This window comes from Girardinichthys multiradiatus, chromosome 1 (assembly GCF_021462225.1).
Source record: "Girardinichthys multiradiatus isolate DD_20200921_A chromosome 1, DD_fGirMul_XY1, whole genome shotgun sequence".
In the NCBI taxonomy this organism is placed as follows: Eukaryota; Metazoa; Chordata; class Actinopteri; order Cyprinodontiformes; family Goodeidae; genus Girardinichthys; species Girardinichthys multiradiatus.
Genome location: NC_061794.1, coordinates 7,239,733 through 7,260,559, shown reverse-complemented (window position 1 = coordinate 7,260,559; position 20,827 = coordinate 7,239,733). Strand labels below are relative to the sequence as shown.

At 38.8% G+C, this 20,827-nt stretch overlaps 1 protein-coding gene across 5 annotated transcripts in view; it reads left to right on the top strand.

Annotated features, from left to right (window-relative positions):
* The first annotated feature begins 670 nt into the window (after positions 1-670).
* LOC124869933 (collagen alpha-1(XX) chain) overlaps positions 671-20,827 on the top strand; it is a 54,492-nt gene continuing 34,335 nt past the window's right edge. The window contains exons 1-10 of one of the 5 annotated variants that reach the window (XM_047368207.1): positions 671-922; positions 1,019-1,096; positions 7,495-7,597; positions 8,535-8,639; positions 12,249-12,389; positions 15,072-15,251; positions 17,579-17,719; positions 19,777-19,944; positions 20,062-20,181; positions 20,257-20,421. In XM_047368207.1, coding sequence (XP_047224163.1) covers positions 1,094-1,096; positions 7,495-7,597; positions 8,535-8,639; positions 12,249-12,389; positions 15,072-15,251; positions 17,579-17,719; positions 19,777-19,944; positions 20,062-20,181; positions 20,257-20,421 — 1,126 coding nt within the window. In that variant the 5' untranslated portion in view covers positions 671-922; positions 1,019-1,093. Of the gene's footprint in view, positions 923-1,002; positions 1,132-7,494; positions 7,598-8,534; positions 8,640-12,245; positions 12,390-15,071; positions 15,252-17,578; positions 17,720-19,776; positions 19,945-20,061; positions 20,182-20,256; positions 20,422-20,827 lie in introns of all 5 variants that reach the window. The other 4 variants (XM_047368189.1, XM_047368215.1, XM_047368197.1 and 1 more) reach the window with 4 other exon arrangements.

Sequence of the window (20,827 nt, the reverse complement as noted above, 5' to 3'; positions counted from 1 at the left end):
TTTTGCAGGTGTTTAGAGTTAACTCGTTGATTCAGATGATTAGGTTCATAGCTCGTTTAGAGACCCTTTTAATAATATACTAATTTTGTGAGATAGGAATTTTGGGTTTTCATGAGCTGTATGCCAAAATCATCCGTATTAAGACAATAAAAGACCTGAAATATTTCAGTTAGTGTGCAATGAATCTAAAATATATTAATGTTAAATTTTCATCATGACATTATGGAAAATAATTAACTTTATCACAATATGCTAATTTTTTGAGAAGGACCTGTATAATCAGCCGTTCATAGTTATAGTTAACTGGAGTTGGCAATACCCCTACAACTCTTGTTTTTGTTTTAGCTTTAGTAGGTAAAACACAGACTGTCCAGGTCCCACTGTTTCTGCAGTGAAATCCTTGTCTTCTGAAAATGAATCTTTTTACACAACTACTTTTCCTACTTCCTGTAGCAGCTTGCTGTGCTGCAACATAAACTTGTCAGTGTAGGTTAAGTTTCACTCTACATTTTTACATCTATAACGGTGTTTTTGTTTGCCTATTGTCTCGCTGGTGCTAGTGTAAAGTTTCCAGATGCGTTAATTTGGCAATATATATTCTAATAGTATTTCTTCCACTGGTTATTAAACTTGCTGTTACTAAACAGCAGCCCATGTCAGCAATGCCACCAAACGCTTGGAGGAGAGCTGCGTTCTGGGCTGACTTGCTCCGGTTTTCCTAACATTCTTTGGAGAGCCACTCCCATGGCGGAGCGTGGAGGAGCGGAGCAGCAGGAGGACCCCACTGCTTCTCCAGTTTCACCTCCCCCTGACATGAGGACTGCTCGTTTCATGGTTTTGCGGAATCGTGTTGACATCCCCACCTTTGGAAATCCGTTTGGAGTGTTTCTGAGGGAATAGCCTGGATTCACCGACCGGCCAGGTAAGACATCACCTGGCTACACCATGAACAAAGAGCTCCTAAGATGGTGGGACACTTTTATTTTTTTTCATCTTTTTCAGCTTCATTTTTTTTCAGCTTCAACCGTCGTCTGTTGGAAGAAAAGGAAGCACCTGAACGGACACCTGTGTGACCAGACAACGCCTGAGCTTTATGGTGAATCCCGTTGGACTAACCTCGCGTGATTTCAGGCCAGTTCCCCTAAAGTTTTAATCACCGAGTTCCTTTTAATCTACATGAGTCAAAGTCTGCATTGAGTTACATATATTTAGAAGCAGCTAGCTAGAGTAAGTGCGCAGTTATTATTGCTGTACCTCAGATATAAAGCAGCGGCAGCAACATGTAAAGCATGTCCTGTATGGCCAACTGGGCCGGGCTTGTCAATTAAAATATTTTAATGAAAGGAATATTGCGCACATTATAACTGCAGTTTTGAATTGACCTTTTTGTTTAAAATGTGTACTATTAACCACTTTGTGCTGATCTCAAAGTTATGAAATGTTTGGGTTATGTTAAACCATAAAATGTCTTCTATCTATTGAGATCTTAAAGATTTTTCTGCTAATTTGTTCTGCGAGCTTTTTAACCATTTTTCTTTAGGATTTATCATGACTTCCATTCTCAGATGATTTCTTAGAGATTGGCCACATTATTGAGACAAATCAATCAAGTGTCACAAAGGCACTTAAGCTCCAGAAATGAACTCTTGTCTAGTCTTATCAGAAAGTAGGCTTATAGTTCTTTGCAAAAGTATTCATACCACTCAAACGTTTTAACATCTCGCCACAGACATTGTAGTATTTTCATTATTCAAAAATTTAGGAGCTCATCTTTTCTCAAGTGGAAAAATGATTTTACATTTGTTTTTGACACATTTGTAAACATTTGTAAGAGAGCAGTAGGAACAAGCAGCACCATGAAGACCGAGGAACACAGCAGACATATCAGGTAGAATGTGGTGGGGAAGTTTAAAGCATTGCAAAACCATATTTCAACATCTCATGGAGCACTATTTAGTCCATCAGAAAAAAATGGAAAGTACAACTGTAAAACTACTACAAAAGTCCAAGGAGAGAATTCATCAGAGAAACTGCCAAAGGCCCATGGTGACTCAAGATGAACTCCAGACAATTATGTCCCAGGTGGGAGAATCTGTTGAAAAGACCACTATTACCCATGCACCACCCAAATCTGGCCTTTATGGAGGAGGGGCTGTCAGGCCTGAGGGTTTAGCAGGACCAAAGTGCAGACAAGAGTGACGAAGCTGTGTGGTGAGATGAACTTTTCTTTAATTATGCTAACCGGTTACTTAGTCTTACACAGGACATATGAAAAACACAGGCAGGTTAAAGGACATGGAGCGGGTTGTTGCCAGAGTAGAATTCAGGGTAAGTTTCAGGAGGAACCAGTGGAGAACAATAACAAAAAGGGAGTATATGTTCTGAGGGAGAGTGGAGAATAGACCAATGAGCACAGAGAGTTAATCAGAGGGAAATCATGATCAGCTGGTGGGAGAGACACTGGGGGGCGAGTGACTAATTAATATTGATGTGCAGGGAGGTAACAGAAAGCATTTAAGAGATCTGAAAAAGTAAACAATGAGACTACCAAAAGAACATAAAGAGGGAGGAACCAGATCTATAAGGAAATACAAACTAAAACATCTAACATAGCAATCCAGGGAAGTAATAAAAACCTAAACACCAGAATGAATCTAATAAACCCGAATCAACTGAAATAAAATGAAGAACATGGCAGTGCACAGAAGGTAAATAGAACACAAACTTGAAACCCCAAACACAGGCACAAGCCTTGTAAGGGACACAGCAAACACATGGAAGAAGATGCTCTGGTCAGATGATAATAGTGTTTCTAAAGTTACAGTTTAAAGATGCTTCTTTGCTAAGGTGTGTGCTCAGAGGCCCAAATCACTGCTCTGCTGATCACCTGCTTGTTTCACAGGTTAGCATGTTCAAGTTTTTTTCCTGGTGAGTTCACACTGGGGTAAGATGGTGACTTTGTGTTGAATCTAATCAATGTGTTGACTTTAACCAGTACTGTGACTTTTTCTATAATAAGTGAAAAGCCCACATGAACAGTGGACCTAAAATTGCCTGGGGTTAACAACTGATCTCCAGATTTTAATGACTTACTTTTTTTTCTGTCTGCCTTTTATGTTGTCATTGAATATTTAGAAGGCGGGCAGACATTTTTTTAAAATTGGGCAATAAATTTGAAATATCTGAATCTCAGTCACATTGGATGTGACCTAACCCTAATATTTAGCTCCATCCATCTTTCCACGAACTCTGACCATCTTGCTTGCTCCAGCTAAGGAAAAGCATTTCCACACCACGATGCTGGTATCACCTGTTGGGATTCTTTGGACTTATAGCACCATTTTGTCAGTTCAGTGTTCCAGGTTTTGTGTTTTTAGTTATTCCTTTGTTTTCCAAGTGTTGATATGTGTGTTGTTCAGTTCTCTGTGGCTCTTCACTTGTTACTCGTCAATGTGTCCCCTGTTGTTTCCTCCCAAAGTCCTGTAACGGTATCTTAAATGAATACCCCTTATCCTTAGACTGCTCCAGTCATGACACCACCATGTACCATAGTGGGAATGGTGGGGCCATGGTAAACTGCAGTGGTGGGTTCTTTGACCACAAATCTGTGCAGTCTGTCTAATAGTTGTCCTGTCAACAGACTCTCCCACCTGAGCTGTGGATCTCTGCACCTCCTCCAGAGTTACCATGGGTCTTCTCTAAATTGAGATTAAATAAACCACAGGTTTACAGCATTTAGTTTTGAATTGACTTTAGAAGGGTATGCACAGTTTTACGATTTTCATTTGTAAAAAAATTGAGAAAACCATTTTCCTTTCACTTCACAATTTTGCAGTTGGTTGTTGGTGGATTGTCACATAAAATCCAAAGTAAATGCATTGAAGTTTGTTGCTTGCAACAAGCTTGTAAAGTTTTCAGTTTGTGTTCACTCTACTCACAAGCCTCGAATAATTTGTTTGAGGGATGACCACGGGTCAGTGAACTCCAGCTGCTTAACCACATCGTTCATGACAGTCTTCAGCTTGAGTTTTCTACACAATCCTATTATTTACAGAGAACAATGATCAGAAATTCCGACCCAGTTCTGTAAAGGTCATCTGCCTACAACTGGTTTCTTTTGTCCTCTCAGAAGGAGATGTGGTGGTTTGATGGCCCCTTAAACTCCTGTGAGTTTGTTTGTCCTGTATGTCATTAGCTGTCTGAAGTTTCAGGGTCTGTGATGCGGGGCAAGCACTGACAAATCTGTAGTCTGAGTCCTTTCAAGTAGAGTTCTCATGGGAAAAGTGACAAGAAGTTGGCTGGTAGCAGCGGTGGTTCTAGACCAAGTTTACAGAGTGGGACCAGAGTTTTTTCATGGGAGCTCAGAACAAAAGAATGAAACAAACAAACAGAGCAATATTTTATTGTTTAATATATAAAGGGAGCCACAGAGCCACTTGCAGCCCTGGAGCTGCAGGATGCAGACTCCTGATCTAGCAGATGAAAACTGTGATCCCATCTCAAAATCCTAATTTTTAAGTCATTGTTAAAGTAAAATTGTAAAGGTGAAAGGTCTAAATGACCAAACAGTTACAGTTTCTATGCCAGCGCATTTCATCATAAGAATTTCATGAAGTATTATGTCTTGAGTACAGGGGCCTTATCAGGTCTAGAACCGGCCATGGCTGGTAGACAGGCAGAAGAATTCTGTAAAACTTTATTAAAAGAAAATAAAAGTGCTAGGCAAAAGTCTCGGCTCATTCCTACGTTTTATATTTCGTTTCCAAGACGTTAGTCTTTCTTTTACAATATATTTTGAATTGATCTTGATCAGAACTTTGTGAAGCTGTCTGAAGCTTTTTCTTTGAACTTTGGCGGTTCATTATCTCGTTATCAACAATTTTGGAGGAGCATATATTCTCTGTCCCTTATGTCAGAGTACTGACAGCCATTTAATAAAAGGCTACTAAACTTAAAGTCAACCAGTGTTCTATCCACACATTAATTACAACTTAGCAGATGATTAACTAAATTTAAGCATTGTGTTACTAGCTGTTTGTCACAAACAATTTATCCCAGCTTCTTCTGTGAAATAAACAAATTGAGAGGCAGAAAACAGGATTTTGTTACCACTAAGGTGATTTCCAAGGAGCCGTTAGCTGAAAACTGAGCATAAGAAAGGATAATGTATATCTCAGGTTGTGTCAGGTCTTTGAAGGGTTTTTTCCTGTTTCTTAAAGACTGAATCTTCAAATACTGCCCATTCCTCTAGGTAGTTTCTAATGATTAAATTTATCTTTTGTCTAAAAAGAGTCCATCTTCTTTATCTTTCAGGACAGTATGCTGTTCAGGTACTAGGATTGTAAATGAGTAAAACAGTCAGCCAAAGTCCAAAGAAAAACTTTGAAATATCTTTAGGAAACATAAAAGACATGTTGATTAAAACTACACTAAATATAATAAGTTTGTTTGCTTGAAAGGACAGTATAAAAAACTAATGTTCTCAGTACAGAGAGTGAATATTTAACATTTTGGTTTGCTCTATGACATCCTCTCTGCACTGCATTTTAAATGTCTGGATCTGGTTCAGCACTGTTAAAAATACTTCTGTTGGACATGCTTATACTCATCTGGGGGATGTTAAATGCTCCTGGGGAGCATTTCAACAGCTTTAGATATAGTACAATTTCTTTGGTTTAAAAGAAGCTTTTGAATTTTAAACAGATTAGGAGTTAAATCCTATTGAGAAATCTTGCTGACCAATGTGATCTACAAGTCATTTAAGGCAGCACAGAGATCAATAAACTGGGAGGTGTAAAACTATAGTCCGGGTGTAGACGCCAGAGCCTGTGGCTTCTGCAAGATAATTATAACCTAAAATGTTAAGTCCTGTATATGGCCTACATTTCAGACCAGACCACCTCAAGAATGTTATGTGCACCTAAAAACAATGTTCCTAAGTGTTACCTTCCCCAGCATCTTGTGACCCCGGTTAGAACCTGTGAGGAAAGTTGGAAAGCTGCATGATTTCAATCATTTGATGACTAGAAGGAACACTAATAGAACAAACATAAGGCAGAAAAAGATCAAACTGAATGAAAAAGTTGTTTTTATCTTCTGTTTAACTGCAAATCGTATAAATCTTAGTTATTTCATCTTCAGTCAAATCAACTTTAAAATATATGAAAATACGCTAGAGTTTTACATATCAGGACATTCTGAAATGAACACATCTTTAGTGGGATCTAAACTTTTTCAAATCTGACTTCAAGTATACACAAACATGACTGTACTAGTGTATGATTTTACTGCTTTTATCATCCTGTCTTTTTATACAAAGAGTCTGATATGCCATAATTACCAAGTTTACAGATGAGAAATGTTTTGAACCAGTGGAATAGTAAAACAAAAAACACTCTTGGCATTCTGGCATTATCTTGCTGAAATACCAGTCAAACGTTTCAGACACACTTGGAATTATGTAGAAAACAAACAATTATTAAAGAAATTATGTTTTTTTTATTTTAGATTCCTTAAATTAGCCGTCCCTTGCTGAGATGACTGAAATATTAACCTTTGGCCGTCTCTCAATGAACCTCTGGGAAGTTCTTTCAAGACTCTTTAGAAAACCGTTTCAGGGGACCTCCTCATTAAGTTTATGGAGAGAATGCTAAGAGAGCAAGGCAGGCATCAAAGCAAAGGGTGGCTATTTGGAAGAATCTAAAATATAAAACTGTTTAGAGTTATTTAACACTTTTTGTTTACTATAAAATTCCATGTGTGTTCATTCACAGCTTTGTTGCCTTTATGAGAATCCACAATGTAAATAGTGTTGAAATGAAAGAGACCCGTTAAGTGAGAAAGAGGATCTAAAACCTTTGACTGATAGTGTACACAAGAGCCTTTTCTGAAAAGATGGAATCAAAGTGGAACCTAATGTTGCAAAAAAAATAGCTTTCACCTTTAAACAGTGATTGATTCTTGCCAGTTGCACATGCAGGCCCTTATACACTCTTAAACCACCAGAAATGTATCTTTAACCTAAGTTTGATAAGGTGGGTGGTCCAGTTTTATCTTCATTGTTTTTCTATAGAGATGTAGCATATATCTGATCAGCTGAACAGAGTTTATGTATCAAAAGCATGACATAAATATCAGAATACATTTTGGCAGATAGCTTCACAGTCACTTTTCTGTTGTCCTACACACAACTCCTCAGGAAGAAATAATAATAAATGTTCTCATTGTTTCAGATACTGGATTCTCTCATATTGTTTAAAAATGTTGTTGAGTATTAGTGTCCGGGGATTTCTGACGTTCTTTGAACTTTTTCGTTGAACTTCATTCTTCCGTTTTGAGTCCTGACCATGAAATACATGGTATGGGATGTGCTCTTAAAATGTGGAAAAAGAGGAAGAAAGAGGACAAAATGAATAATTATAGATTACTTAAAACATAAATGAATACAACACAGACTGTACCTTAACATTGAGCCTTTATTTTTTATTTTTCCAGGCCCCAGTCATGTCTTCTCACCTCCTTGTGTTCAGACCACCATCTTTCTGGCTAATGCTGCTCATTGTCTTCCTGCTGCTGCCATCTGGAGTCCATGGCCAGGGTAATATTCTTCAGCTCACAATCCTCTGAGATTATTAGAAATTCTTGTAATTTTGAATCAAATCTAAGATTTATTTCTGTGTTTAATGGCATTTTGACACATTTTGTCAAATACATTTTCAGTTGCACCGGTTTGTGTAAGTCACAAAGTAAAGATGAGGTTTAAATCAGCTGCTATACACCACAGATCATCATAAGTAAGAGCCCAGATCTAGTTTTCTTCAGACTGTCTGGAAATGTTGTTGTTATTAGAGGCTCTGTTTGAAACCTTGACCTTTTCTTTACCAAGACCCATTAGTCCCCTCTTATCCCCCCTTTTCCACGGATGAAGACCTTCATGAGGCCCTCGGTCTTGTACATCCAAGTCAGAAAAGGAGCCGTTGAGTGTTGGGGGTCCACAGAGGAGCTAAAAATAGTCTTCTGAGATGCACCATGTTCATGTTTGTTCTCCTCTGTCTTTCTTGTTTCCGTTTTCCCCTCCCTCTCCTTCTTCATCTATTATACCACTACATGTTACATTCAGTACCCTGTCATACTATAACTGAGTGACACCCCTCTGACATGCCCTTTGACCCCGCTGGCGTCCTGTTCCTGTTTCTCCAGCAGTCCAGAGGACAGGGCTTGCTTTGATGGATGAGGGAGGGCCAGCTGGAGACGTGGATGGATAGAGGATGGGACGATAGAGACATGAAAGACATCACTTGTTGGGAAACCCCTGCTGGAAAGTATGCAGATGAAGTCAGAACAAGAGAGGGATTTGATTTGTGCGGGAGGAAGTGAGTGGGGCTGGACCGCCCTGTGAGAGCGGGAGGAATGAAGATAGTATCCTAGCTTGACCCTTTGATCTTAGAAGATCCTGAATAATTGCCTCGACGACAGGCAAATATCCTTTTAAATCCTCAATGTTGATTTTTTTTCATCTGTTTGTCACCATCCAGGTCGTCTGAAGCTGACAGTTCTGTCTGCGGACCGATTGCAGATGAAGTGGAAGGAGGCTGATGGACCCGTTCAAGGCTACAAAGTTCGGATCAGAACATTGTCCGGTAAGAATATTTTCCTAGCTGTGCTAAACTAGTGAAAGTTACAACTTCTAAGATTCTCTCATAAATACCTTAGCCTGATAGGACAGTTGGAATCACCCTGGTTTGTATCCAGAGTGCTGAATGGGGTATGTTGGACCTTCAAAGATCCCTTTCAACCTCTTCACTTTTAATCACATCACAACCACAAACCTGGACGTATATTTTGGGGGATTTTATGTGACCGACTAACAACTAGTGCATATTTGATAAGTAAAAGGAAAGTGACATGTGGTTTTCAATTGTTTTTAAATAATAATCTGAAAAGTGTGGCGTGGATATTTATTTATTCAGCCCCTGTTAACTCTTATACTCCTATATCAAACCCAGTGCAAACAATTGCCATTAAAGGTCAACTGATTAATAAATAACAGTTCACCTGTGTTAATTAAAAAAGTTGTAATACACCTTAAGCGGTTTCACATTTTGTCACATAACCACAAACTTGAAGGTAACTTACTGATCTTTTATGTGATAGACCAACACAACTTAAGATTTGAAAGTGTGGCGCTCATTTGTTTTCTGTCCCCTTTACTCTGGTACCCTTGAATAAAATCCAGTGGAACATTTCAGAAATAATCTAGTTATTAATTATAGTTCTCCTGGGCATAATTTAATCTTAGTATAGATCCAGTTCACATGTTTGTGTGGGAACATTAGTGAACAAACAGCACGAACACAGCATAAAGGTTAGGCAGAAAGTGGTGGGGGGTTTAAAGCAGGGTTAGGTTCTAAAACCACATCCTGAGCTCTGAACATCTCAAAGAGCCCTGTTCTGTAAATCGTCTGAAAACAAAAAGAATATGGCACAACTGTGAACCTACCATAGCTGTTTAAGTGACAGTTTGATCAAGGAGAGCATTACATTGGATTACTCTGGTGTGAACCCATCCTGGTTCCCCACCCAACCTGAAACGGACCAGAGAGCCATACCCTGGCACAATTAAAACTGTCAGTTTTTAAAGTCAATGTCATTTTTATTAATATAGCACATTTAACAAGAACACAATGTTGACCAAAGTTCTTCGCATAAAGGTAAATGCAAACAAAATAACTTCCAAAGACAGCCATAAAACCAAAAATCCAGCAAATACAATAAAAAAAGGATAAAAAGAAAGCTAAAATATAGAAACATCACAACCTAACTGCTGGAGCTGGATAACTGATGGATCTCAATCCGAACTTGAGTTAAAAGCCGATATGAAAAAGTGAGTTTTCAGGAGGGATTTAAAAGACTCAGGAAAGTCCAGGGGCAGTTTGTTTGTTTGTTCCAGAGACTGGGAGCTGACACAGCAAACGCCTGATCCCCTTTGCACCTTAATTCGGCCGTTGGCTGCACTAAAGGCGTCTGCCCTGAAGATCTCAGTGCCAGATACAACTACTGGACTCGGCACGGTTAATCTGGACCCTGGAGCTGTTCGCTTGCAGTGTGAACGCATGCCGGGCCAGCGTCCCAAAAACAGGAACAGGGGATGTAACATAAAAGCAGCGCATTTGAGTAGAAGAAGAAGTAGAGAAAAAAACAACATAAGATGAAAGAGTTTAACAATGTCTCGTAGGTCTACGTGAAATACTGAAGCGGTGCAGCCGCATAACAGTATCTGAACACCAAAGTACCAACAGAAACCCAAATGAGACGGACTTTCTTTTTCGTGCTCTTTTTCTTCTCGATCAGCGCAATACTGCCCCCGAAAAAAATCCATTGCAACTGCATGACTCTGTTTGGTCCAGTCTACGATATCTCTATAGGAAAGCAAACTGGGCCAACTGAAGGTGTTAATTTCCTAACTTTTACCGATTCCTGGACCGGACCAGCAGTGTGAATGTGCCCTTAATCACACTGATAACTCTGAGGGAACTGCAGATCTCCACTACTCAGGTCGGAAATTCTGTGGACAGGCACACTATCACTCATGGTTTCTGCAAATCTAGTCTATATGGAAGAATTGTAAGAAAACATCTATTGTTTGCCAACAGCTATGTAGGTACACAGCAGGTATGTGGAAAATGGTGAGATCAAACTGGTGGATTTTTTGGCCTACATGCAAAATGCAGTGTTGGATAAAACATATTTTACCATGAATTTACCATCCTTACAGTAAAACATCATGGCCACATCATGCTGTGGTGATGCTGTCGTTCAGTAGGGACAAGGAAACTGGTGATGGTTGGTGAGAAGATTGAAGGAGCTAAGTAACCCTGAAAGACAACCTGATAGAGGCTGCACACACAGAGTATCAGCAACATTTTGAAAACCGTGTATTATTTTCTTCCACTTCCCACTTATCCACTACTCTGTGTTGGTATATCTCATAAAATTGCAATAAAATATTTTAAAGCTTGTTTTTACAACATGAAAAATGTGGAGATGTTCTAGAGTTGTGAATGCTGTTTGAAGGTATTGTGTTTTAAATGTTTGCAAATTCTGCCCTAAGGTGTTGTTTTTTGAGCAGGAGCCTTCCTGTGTTTCCAAGTGTGTTTCCTGACAGAAATAAATAACCCACTCTTTTAAAAACATTCCTCAAAAAAGACGTGACTGGCTTGTCAAAACAGAGTCGCGGAGGTGCTAATGATAATTAGAACTGGCAGATTTTAACCTGCACCAACAGTGCATGGTGCATGTTGCTGCAAAGATGGATGAACTTTTCTTCCACTGAATTATTGGGGTTTGATTTATCAGAATATGTTATTTACTTCAGTGCTTTGTTTAAAGTAAGGTCCAAACAAAAGAAATGTCAAATGAAAGGGGTAGCTGTAACCCACAGTCAGATAAATAAGAAGAACATAAACAAAAACAATTCCTCTTATCAACTGAATCTTTAAATTACATAACTGCCATAAGAAAGATCGTCTGGTGGCTTCTTTTGTCTGTGATGAACATGAACCGAAACTCAACAAGAATGTTTAGTATTTAGAAACATAAGTAAAAAAAAGGACAAATATTGCTGTTGCTCCTTATCTGGGCTTCCCACTGTTGTGTTAAATGATTAAATATATTGTTATTTTATTTATTACGTGTTTTTTGAGGGACCTGTGTTTGGGATCAAGAAATAGCAAACACTACAACATTTATAGCATGACGTAATCTGCGATGTTTGTCTCTGGTTGGGCTTATGGTGACATAAAAACAAAAAATGTAATACAAGGTTTAAAATACAAATACCAAAAAGAATAAAAAAAACATAACACTTATTAAGACCCCACAATTCAAACCAATAAAAGCACATGCAATACCAGCAAATATTAAGTATTCAAACCGCTTAAACTTTGTTACGTTGCAATCAAAAGCCTCAATGTATTTTTCTGGGATTTTATGTAACAGACTAACACAAAGTAGTGTATTATTGGGAGCTAGAGGGAAATGGGTACGTGGGTTTTAGTTTTTATTTACATATAAATATTTGAAAAGTGTGGCATGCACATTATTTTCAGCACCCCTGAATTGGACTCTTTAATTTTTAGATGAGGGATTAAACAGACCTCTCTCAGATGTTCTAAACCTGGGAAATTGTTTTCTAACGTAAAAGGAGAGCAGAATACAGATTAACGAGTCATTCCTTTCCTTTCTAGAAGAGCAACAACCAGAGCTGATGCTGACCACCACCCGAGGCCGGGCAACTGTGGCAGGACTGGACTCTAGTCAGGAATACTCCCTCCAGGTGTTTGTTCTGAGCGGGACGACAGAGAAGCTTCTGGCAAAAAGGCGATTCACCTGTAAGACACTCAGCATCAATGATGGGGACAGACATCTTTAGGATCAGCTTTAAAACCATTTTAGAGTAATTTAATTGAATAAATTATGTATAATTTATTAATGGCTTGATTTCTTTATACTTTGCTTCTCCTGGCTTTCTGGAGGTCTTTCTAAGTTTGTTTCACTTTGTTTTCACTTTTGTAGAACCTTGTGTGGTTATTATATTGAAGTAATTTCTTAAAGAATAAAGAAAACGTTGAGCAGAGGCCATCAGGAATATGAGAGGTGCATCATCCTTTAGCTGATTATATACTCTGTTCCAAATTTTCCAGAACAAGGGAGCAGAGTGTGTCAACTACAGAAGAATAAAGCTGATTTGTCATACAATCAAAATATAGGAAAGGGTTGTTGAAGCTAAAGTGAGGTCAGAAGTGCGAATCTGTCAGCAGCAGTATGGTTCCATGCCAAGAAAATGTACTACAGATGCAATATTAGAATTACAGAGAAGGTCAGAGGGAGCTGCATTGTGTTTTTGTAAATCTAGAGAAAGCATATGACAGCAGAGATGAAGATGTTAAAGGGTTCTCTTTGGGAGTGATGAGGATGGACAGGATCAGGAATGAATACCTGAGAGGGACAGCTCATGTAAGATGTGTTGGAGATAAAGCCAGAATGAAATGGTTTGGACATGTACAGAGGAGGGATAGTGAGAACATTGGTAGAAGGATACCGAGGCGGGAACTGCCAGGCAGGAGGCCTAGTGGAAAACTAAAGAGGAGATTAATGGATGAGTGAAAGAGGGCATGAAGATAGTGGTTGTGAGAGAAGAAGATGCAGAAGATGGGGTTAGATGGACACAGATGTCTTGCTGTGGCGATCCCTGAAAGGGAAAAGCCAAAAGAAGAAGAAGATACTCTTTTCCAAGTTTTCAGCTAATACTGTAGCCCCCCTGTAATCACCTTCATCACTTGAGTTTAATGGCATCTATTGTCTGAATGTTTCATAGGTCAGAATGCAGTCTGACAGTGGTTAGGTACTGGACGGTAAATAGAAATGTATTTAGTTAAACATTCATTTTAATTTGTTTTGGAAAAGCAAACCACAAAACTCAGTTTAACAGAAAATAATAGATGTTGAAAATAATTCTATACAATAAACATCCCACAATCATTAACCCCAAAAACTGTTTTAAATCTTAAAGCTTGTATGAAAATGTTCGTTGTGTTACACATTTTTTTTTTCATCATTACGTTCATCCCATAATACACAGCCACAACTGAACCTCATTTGTATGTTAAAAAGTTGACAAAATCAATAGAAAAATCTGACTTCTTAGAAGCAAAATGGAAAGGACTCATATCACCTCCTTCTGAGCTGGCCTCATAGAATAGCTACACATTGGCAGGACAGCTAAGTTATACCTGGAGATAACATTATGTTTTTAGGAATACTTTAGCATCTGCAAACTCATACTTCCTTTGACCAAAAATGCACAATCTCACACACACTGAGTGTAAACACAGTTGGATTACAGACACACCTTTCTTAAATTATGCTTTAGAGCTGCTCCGTGCACTTTCGTGAGTTTAGTGTCTCCTAGGTTGTGAATTATACCCAAGATGAACCTTAATGATGGCCTTACAGTAGGACTAGGAGATTTTTTAAGGATTAGACTCAGTATGACAGACGGAAACTTTGCTCTCTGATTTTACCTTCTACAGAAATAAAACTTGTTCCCATTACAGGTATGAGTCAGCTGATCATCATGCTTTGTCACATTTAATATGTTTAGCCTGATTTATTCCTGTCCCGAGGCTCAGTATACCCTTCAGGTAGTTGCAAAACACACAAGTGATAGTAGGTTTCTGTGTTGTGTTGAGTTGAGCGTGTTCAGGCACATTACAAAGAAAACACCTTAACTTGGAAATCTGTAACAGCCCCCCCCCCCCCGCACTTGGTGGTGCAGCAGTTCAACCAAGGAATTACAAAACACCAAATATTTTCTATCTTTGCATCTGACTTCCATCCATCTGATCATTGAGATAATAAATTAGGAAAAAAAACTATGTTGATGTGCGGTTTTGCTTAAAGATTTCAGTTCCCAAAATGATGAGATTGAAAATATATATGTAATGAAAATGACAGCAATAATAACCCTTTTATTGATCAATTAGTCCATTAGTTAAACTAGACTGTCAATCAGGCTCACACTGGAATGCACCAATCAGACCTTTCTTGTGATTTATGATCTTGGGTTTATGCAAAGCTTTGAGCTGGCCTGCTGATACAGTAGGAATCCAGCATTTTCCATGACAAAGGTTGAAAAGCTTTAAAGAATTCAACTGTGACTTTGTTGTTATATACACTTCCTGTTTTCTGATGTACGCTCTAGCAGCCTAAATGGACCACAGTTGTTGTTAAAAAGCGGCTTACTTTACTGTTCTTCCTTCGACTTCATCTTTAAATACCTCTCTGACTGTAAAAATGGCAAAAATCATTTAATTCATGTTACCAGTGAGGCTGTTGGTGCTTGCTCCTATAACTTTGCTATGCTGTGTGCATTTGAAGATCATTGTTAAAATTATTGTAATATTTGTGTTGTAGTAACTTGTAGAAACAGGTTGGGGGATTTTACCCTTGAGCACCCAAAAAAATATGTGATATTCATTTTAGATAATTACGCTGAACTTTTTGTTTTCTAGTGGAGGGTCTCCGAGAGGAGGAGATGATCCGCAGTGGTAGCCGTGAGAACCGTAGGAAGCTGATCCCAGGCGGGTCGGGCTCTGGAGATCTAGACGATGCAATGGCCGTTCTACTGGACCTGCCGACAGTTCTGTTTCCAGAGCCCACTATAAGCACTGCTGCCACTGTCACAACTGCGGGTACTGCATATACTACACTGATGAACATCCAAAACTCCTGTCAGAGTAAAATGACTGGAGTACTGGCAACGAGTGACAAGTCAATGATTTTAAAATAACTTCTGCAACTAGATATGTGGGAAGATGCAGAGGGAGTAACATGAAATTAAAAAGGCAATCACACAAGAGTTGTTTCATTCAGACATAAAAGCTCAATCAAAAAATGCAAAACAAAAACCATGTGGAGAAGCTTCATCATAGAAATGCCACCTCTGCTTCAACTGCTGGAAACCATAGAAATTGTGTACTTGTAATTTTTTTTTGCCATCCATTATTGTTATAGAACAGATGGGCAGCTCTCCTAATGTCCAAATAAACAGAACACCCACAAAACTAGAACAACAGAACATTGTAAATTGTTTGCGAATAAAATAACCCGTACGTTATGTTTTACAACATGCTCTTGCATGACAATTTTTGCAAGATCTCACAAAAGGACAAACATTTTTTTTTCCTTTGTGTCATTTGTTGTTCTTCAGTAACATCTAAAATCTCATGCAACCAAAGGCCTCTTTATTTAATAAAAAGTAAGACAAACAGAAGAAGCAGAGAAGCAGACTGTGGAAAATCAGAAGTGGACTATTATTATTATTACTCACCAGTACAGTTACATTAGGAACTGCTGCTGCACTGCTAGAAAGCACAGTAGGTAATTGTGTTGAATCATACTTTGAAATGTAAATAGAGGGTTCCTATGGAGTAAACAGTGGAAAAAATGTGTAAACAGTAAAATTAATAATCCCAACCATACTGTTAGTTTGTGGACTTGTCGTCAATTAGAGTTCATTATTATTATCACAGTTTATGGTTATTATCTTACTACAATCATTTCTTTTCACAAAAAAACAATTCAGTAATTGTCCATTCCCAGTTCCCAGCCTCTTTTCTTGAGCAGCATCATCTTAGTTCTCAAAGTTATGTCAGAACAAAGCTAAAACCTCTGGAGAGAAAAACCCTGGAGGGAAAAATGTTTCATCCTAATGCTCAGCGGCTCATTTTAAAAATAAACCCAAAAAACAACAACACAGCAAATTAGCTTAAACACCTCCTACTAACTGTCAAGCATGGTGGTGGAGGGCTAATAATTTAGGTTTGTTTTCCAGGCACAGGTCCTGCATACCAAGTCTCAAGTCTTCTGTATTAAGTATTCTGAGTCAGACTGTTTAACAACTAAAACTTTGTTGAAATTGGGTCATGCAACAGAAGAAATATCCAAAAAACCTCTGCAAATATATAACAAAATGGTTCAAAAAAAAAAACACAAGGTTTTGCTAAGGTCTAGTCAAACCCCAAACCTTAATTTGCATGGAAAGTTGTGGAAATTAGAGAGTTGTATTTGAAAACAAATAACCACAAACATCATTGAACTGAAGCAATGATGTGGGGAACAAACACAGTAACTCTTTTAGTGGCGCTGAATCAAAGGGTGTACTTAGTTTCCACCCACTTCTTCTACATTTTGATTCCGTTTTGCCTAAAGGATTGTGGTAATAAGTCATGTTCTGTTTATTTGAGGTTGTTGGTTCTTAAGTTACAGCTAAGTATCTTACTTGTCCTGCAGTGATAAAAAATAAATAAGAGTTGGTTTGTCATTAAGATGTAAAACACTGATAAAATAGTAATACTTTTTAAAAGCCTATTCCAACAAGGTGGCATGTAGAACCTTCCCCTCACAGCCACAGCTACGTATAATGTGGTGTTGCGCATGAGCAACGACTGGCTCAGGGTTAGCAGGCCTAGCTAGCATGTTTGACTTCAGCACCAGTGCTGTTCCTACACTAGAGCTGCATACAAACATCAATTTAAGTTTGCCAAATGTATATGTTCATTCATGAAATAATCATTATAAAAATAATAAGCATGCTAATTCTGCATCAACAATCAAAATGTTAAGTTAGGCTTTGCTACTATAGTACACATTTTTACTTTCTTTTGTTTTTCTTTTTACAGTTTGGGTTCACTGTTAGTGGATTTAATCTTGTTAGACTGGTGTATGATATCAGAATAGTTATGATGAAATTATGTGCAGTGTTAAGACAAGAAGTGGGAGATATAAAGGTAAAATAAACAAAAAGAGCTTGTTTGTATTCCTGTTTCTGTCTAGCACAAATTAACCATTACTACTGCTTATCTGGAGAGAAAATTTGTATTAATATCAGCAAAGTATGTTTTTTTCCTCACGTTTTCCTTTGATACATTTCCTGTACAGCCCCAGCTGCCCGGTAAACAATCTTTGCTTATCTTACTTTAACCCCACCCATGTACTTACCATTACCTCTGGTTCCCAGAGCCCTCAGCCACAGAAACCCCATCTGCACACCCTGATGAGACCCCAGAGAAAAGCACCAGAGAGAAGAGGAAGAGGAAGAAAGAAAAGGAGCAACAAAGTTCCACGGTGGAAAACAAGGAGGAGCAGGGGATGAAACAGGGTAAAATACCAGCTGGCAAAATTTTCTGCACAAAAAGTTAGAGGAAAACTTACGAGTGGTCAAAATATGTTGAAGAATTATTATTAATCCCCAACGTCTTTTTATGATTAAGTTAGTATGGTAACACAATTGTACTGGGAGGGACAAGTCTTTTTAAGGAGGAAGTTTAGGGCCAGCTTTAAATATGTCTAAGAAACACAAGCTAAAAAACACATGATGTTTCAGAGCAGTAAGTGCTGGTTTGGTGCATGATGACAGTGTTCACAGGTAGGGCTTAATGACAGACCATGTTGTCCAGCTGCAGGGTACATGTGTCCTATTTCTCTCCCATGATCTAAGGGAGCTCTGGGTCCCTCACATGCATGGAAACCCAATCAAGTTTATGTGTGCAACCTGTCAATATATGCATGTTTGTATTGCAATTACACTGCTTTGCAAAAGCACTCACCTCTCAAACCTGTTGACATATTGTGATATTCCAGCCTCAAACATCAATGGAGAGCATAACTGTGAAGCAGAAGAAAATTAATTCATAGTTTTCAAAATTTAAAACAAATAGAAATCTGAAAAGTGTGGGGTGCATTTGCATTCAACCCTTCTAATTTAATACCAGATACAATTCAGAGTAACCAATTGCCTTCAGTCGTCAGCTATTTAAAAAATAATCCAATTCTGGGTAATTGAAACTGAGTGTAAATCCAGCTATTTTGTAAAGGCCTCAGAGGTTTTTTAGAGAACATTAGTGAACAAACAGCATCAAGAAAGACCAAGGAACACAGCAGACAGGTCAGGGGGGATGTTAGAAGCATGGTTAGAGTATAAAACAACACCCCAATGCTGTCAGCATCTCATGGAGAACTGTTCAATGTGTCATCCTAAAATGAAAAGGAGTACGACAAGGCACGGAGCTGATAGTGTAGGGGTTAAGCGCGACCATATACGGAAGCTACAGTCCTCGAAGCGGCCGTCCCGGGTTCGAGTCCCGGACCCGGCGACATTTGCTGAATGTCTCCCGCTCTCTCTACCCCTCTTTCCTGTCTGCCTACTGTCAAAAAATAAAAATAAAGGCCACTAGTGCCGCAAAAAATTTCTTAAAAGGAGTACAACAAAGCTGCTGATAGACAAAGACATGGCTGTGCACCTTAGCTGACAGGACTGCCAAGAGACCCAACTCTGTGGGAAGTTCATATATGCATGGCTCCCTTAAGAATCTGTTGACTAGATTGGTATTAGTTGGTAAGCTCAGAAATCTATCTTTGTGTATGAATATCAAGAAGAAAGCAGTTAAGAGAAAGTCATAAATGAGTTTCCAGTTCATGTGAAGCCATGTAGGGGATACGGCAAACACCTGACCAGAGGATACACCATTCACACAGTAGAACATGGTGGCAGCAGTGTCATCCTATGGGAATGTTTCTCTTTAGCAGGCACAGGGGAAACTGGTCAAAGTTGTTGGGACGATTGGTGGAGTTAAATACAGGACAGGCCTGCAAGAAAACCTGCTGCAAAATACTTGAGATCGGGGTGTAGGCCCACCTGCCAGCAGGTCAGCGGCTCTAATATACAACCAGAGCTATAATAGAATAGTTTACATAAAAACATATTCATGCATCAGAATGGGCAGGTCAGAGTCCAGACTTAAATTTAAAAAAAGAATTTTGCTATTTATAGCCATTCTCCATCCAGTTTGAACTTAATTTATTTTGCTTAAAAGAATAAACAAAAATTCTCTTTGGAGAGATTACATCCAGAAATGAGGCAAAGCTGGAAGAGACATACCCAAAAATACTTTCAGCTGGAATTGCAATGAAAGGTTGTTCTAAAGAGAAAATTAAAACTATACACAACGTTGTGTTGATCTATCATATCAAATCCAATTTAAATACACTGCAGTTTGTGGTTGTGAAAAATAGTTGTAACACTTTTACAAAGCAGTATAAAATGGTCAGAGCTGGGGTTGATGAAATGAAAAAGAAGTTTTAGGTTCAGTAAGAAATATTGCTTTATTGTATCGAACTTAGACTCGTCTAAATATATTTTTGTTTCATTGTATTTAGGGATTCGTCCGAGGAAACCATATGAGTGTGACAAAGACGCGGCGGCAGACATCATGTTATTGGTTGACGGCTCCTGGAGCATTGGACGCACCAACTTCAGGCGAGTCAGAGACTTCCTGGAGGGTCTGGTGACACCCTTCACCATTGGACCAAATCACATTCAGATTGGTGAGGACCAGGCTGTCAGTAGCAATGAAATGGTTCTCTATCTAAACCTATACCCTCTAAAAAAAAAAAAGTTAAATCTGGCAGATTATACATATGAATATAGTATGTGTGCCGCAGGGCTGACCCAGTACAGTGGAGACCCTCGCACAGAGTGGCACCTCAATAACTTCACCACGAAGAACCAGCTGTTGGAGGCAGTGAGGAACTTTCGATATAAAGGAGGAAACACATTTACAGGTAGGGACACGGCACAATATTCTGCTTCAACACTCTGCATGTCTGTCAGTGTGTAACCAGCCAGTTTTCTCCTAGGACAGGCACTGCTCCACATCATGGAGGAAAACATGAAGCCTCAGGCAGGAGCCAGAGCCAGCGCTCCATTTTTCTTGGTCCTGTTGACTGATGGGAAGTCTCAGGATGATGCCATTGCAGCAGCTAACCGGCTGAAGAATGCAGGCGTGGAAATCATCGCCGTAGGTGAGAGTGAAACATGAACTTAGAGTTCATCCTGAGTATGCACCTTGTTTCACTTTTTCCACATTGTTCATGTTATTATTATGTTATTTATTTTCCTCTCTACATTCATAATACACATGATACCCCAGAACATCTACATACGTATTCACACCAGCAAAGGGAGCTCCTCTGCATCCTATTACCACAGATCATCCTTCAGATGTTTCTACAACTTGACTGGAGTCCTGGACTAATGTAAGGTCTTACAGTTGACCCTGCACAAAATAAACAATAAAGGCAAAAGGGCTGTCTTTAGACCTCGTAGAATGGATTGAATCAAAGCACAAATTTTCACAACAATGAATGTCCCAAAATGCACAGTGGTCTCCGTTATTTGCAAATGAAAACTCCTTTGAACCAGCAGAAC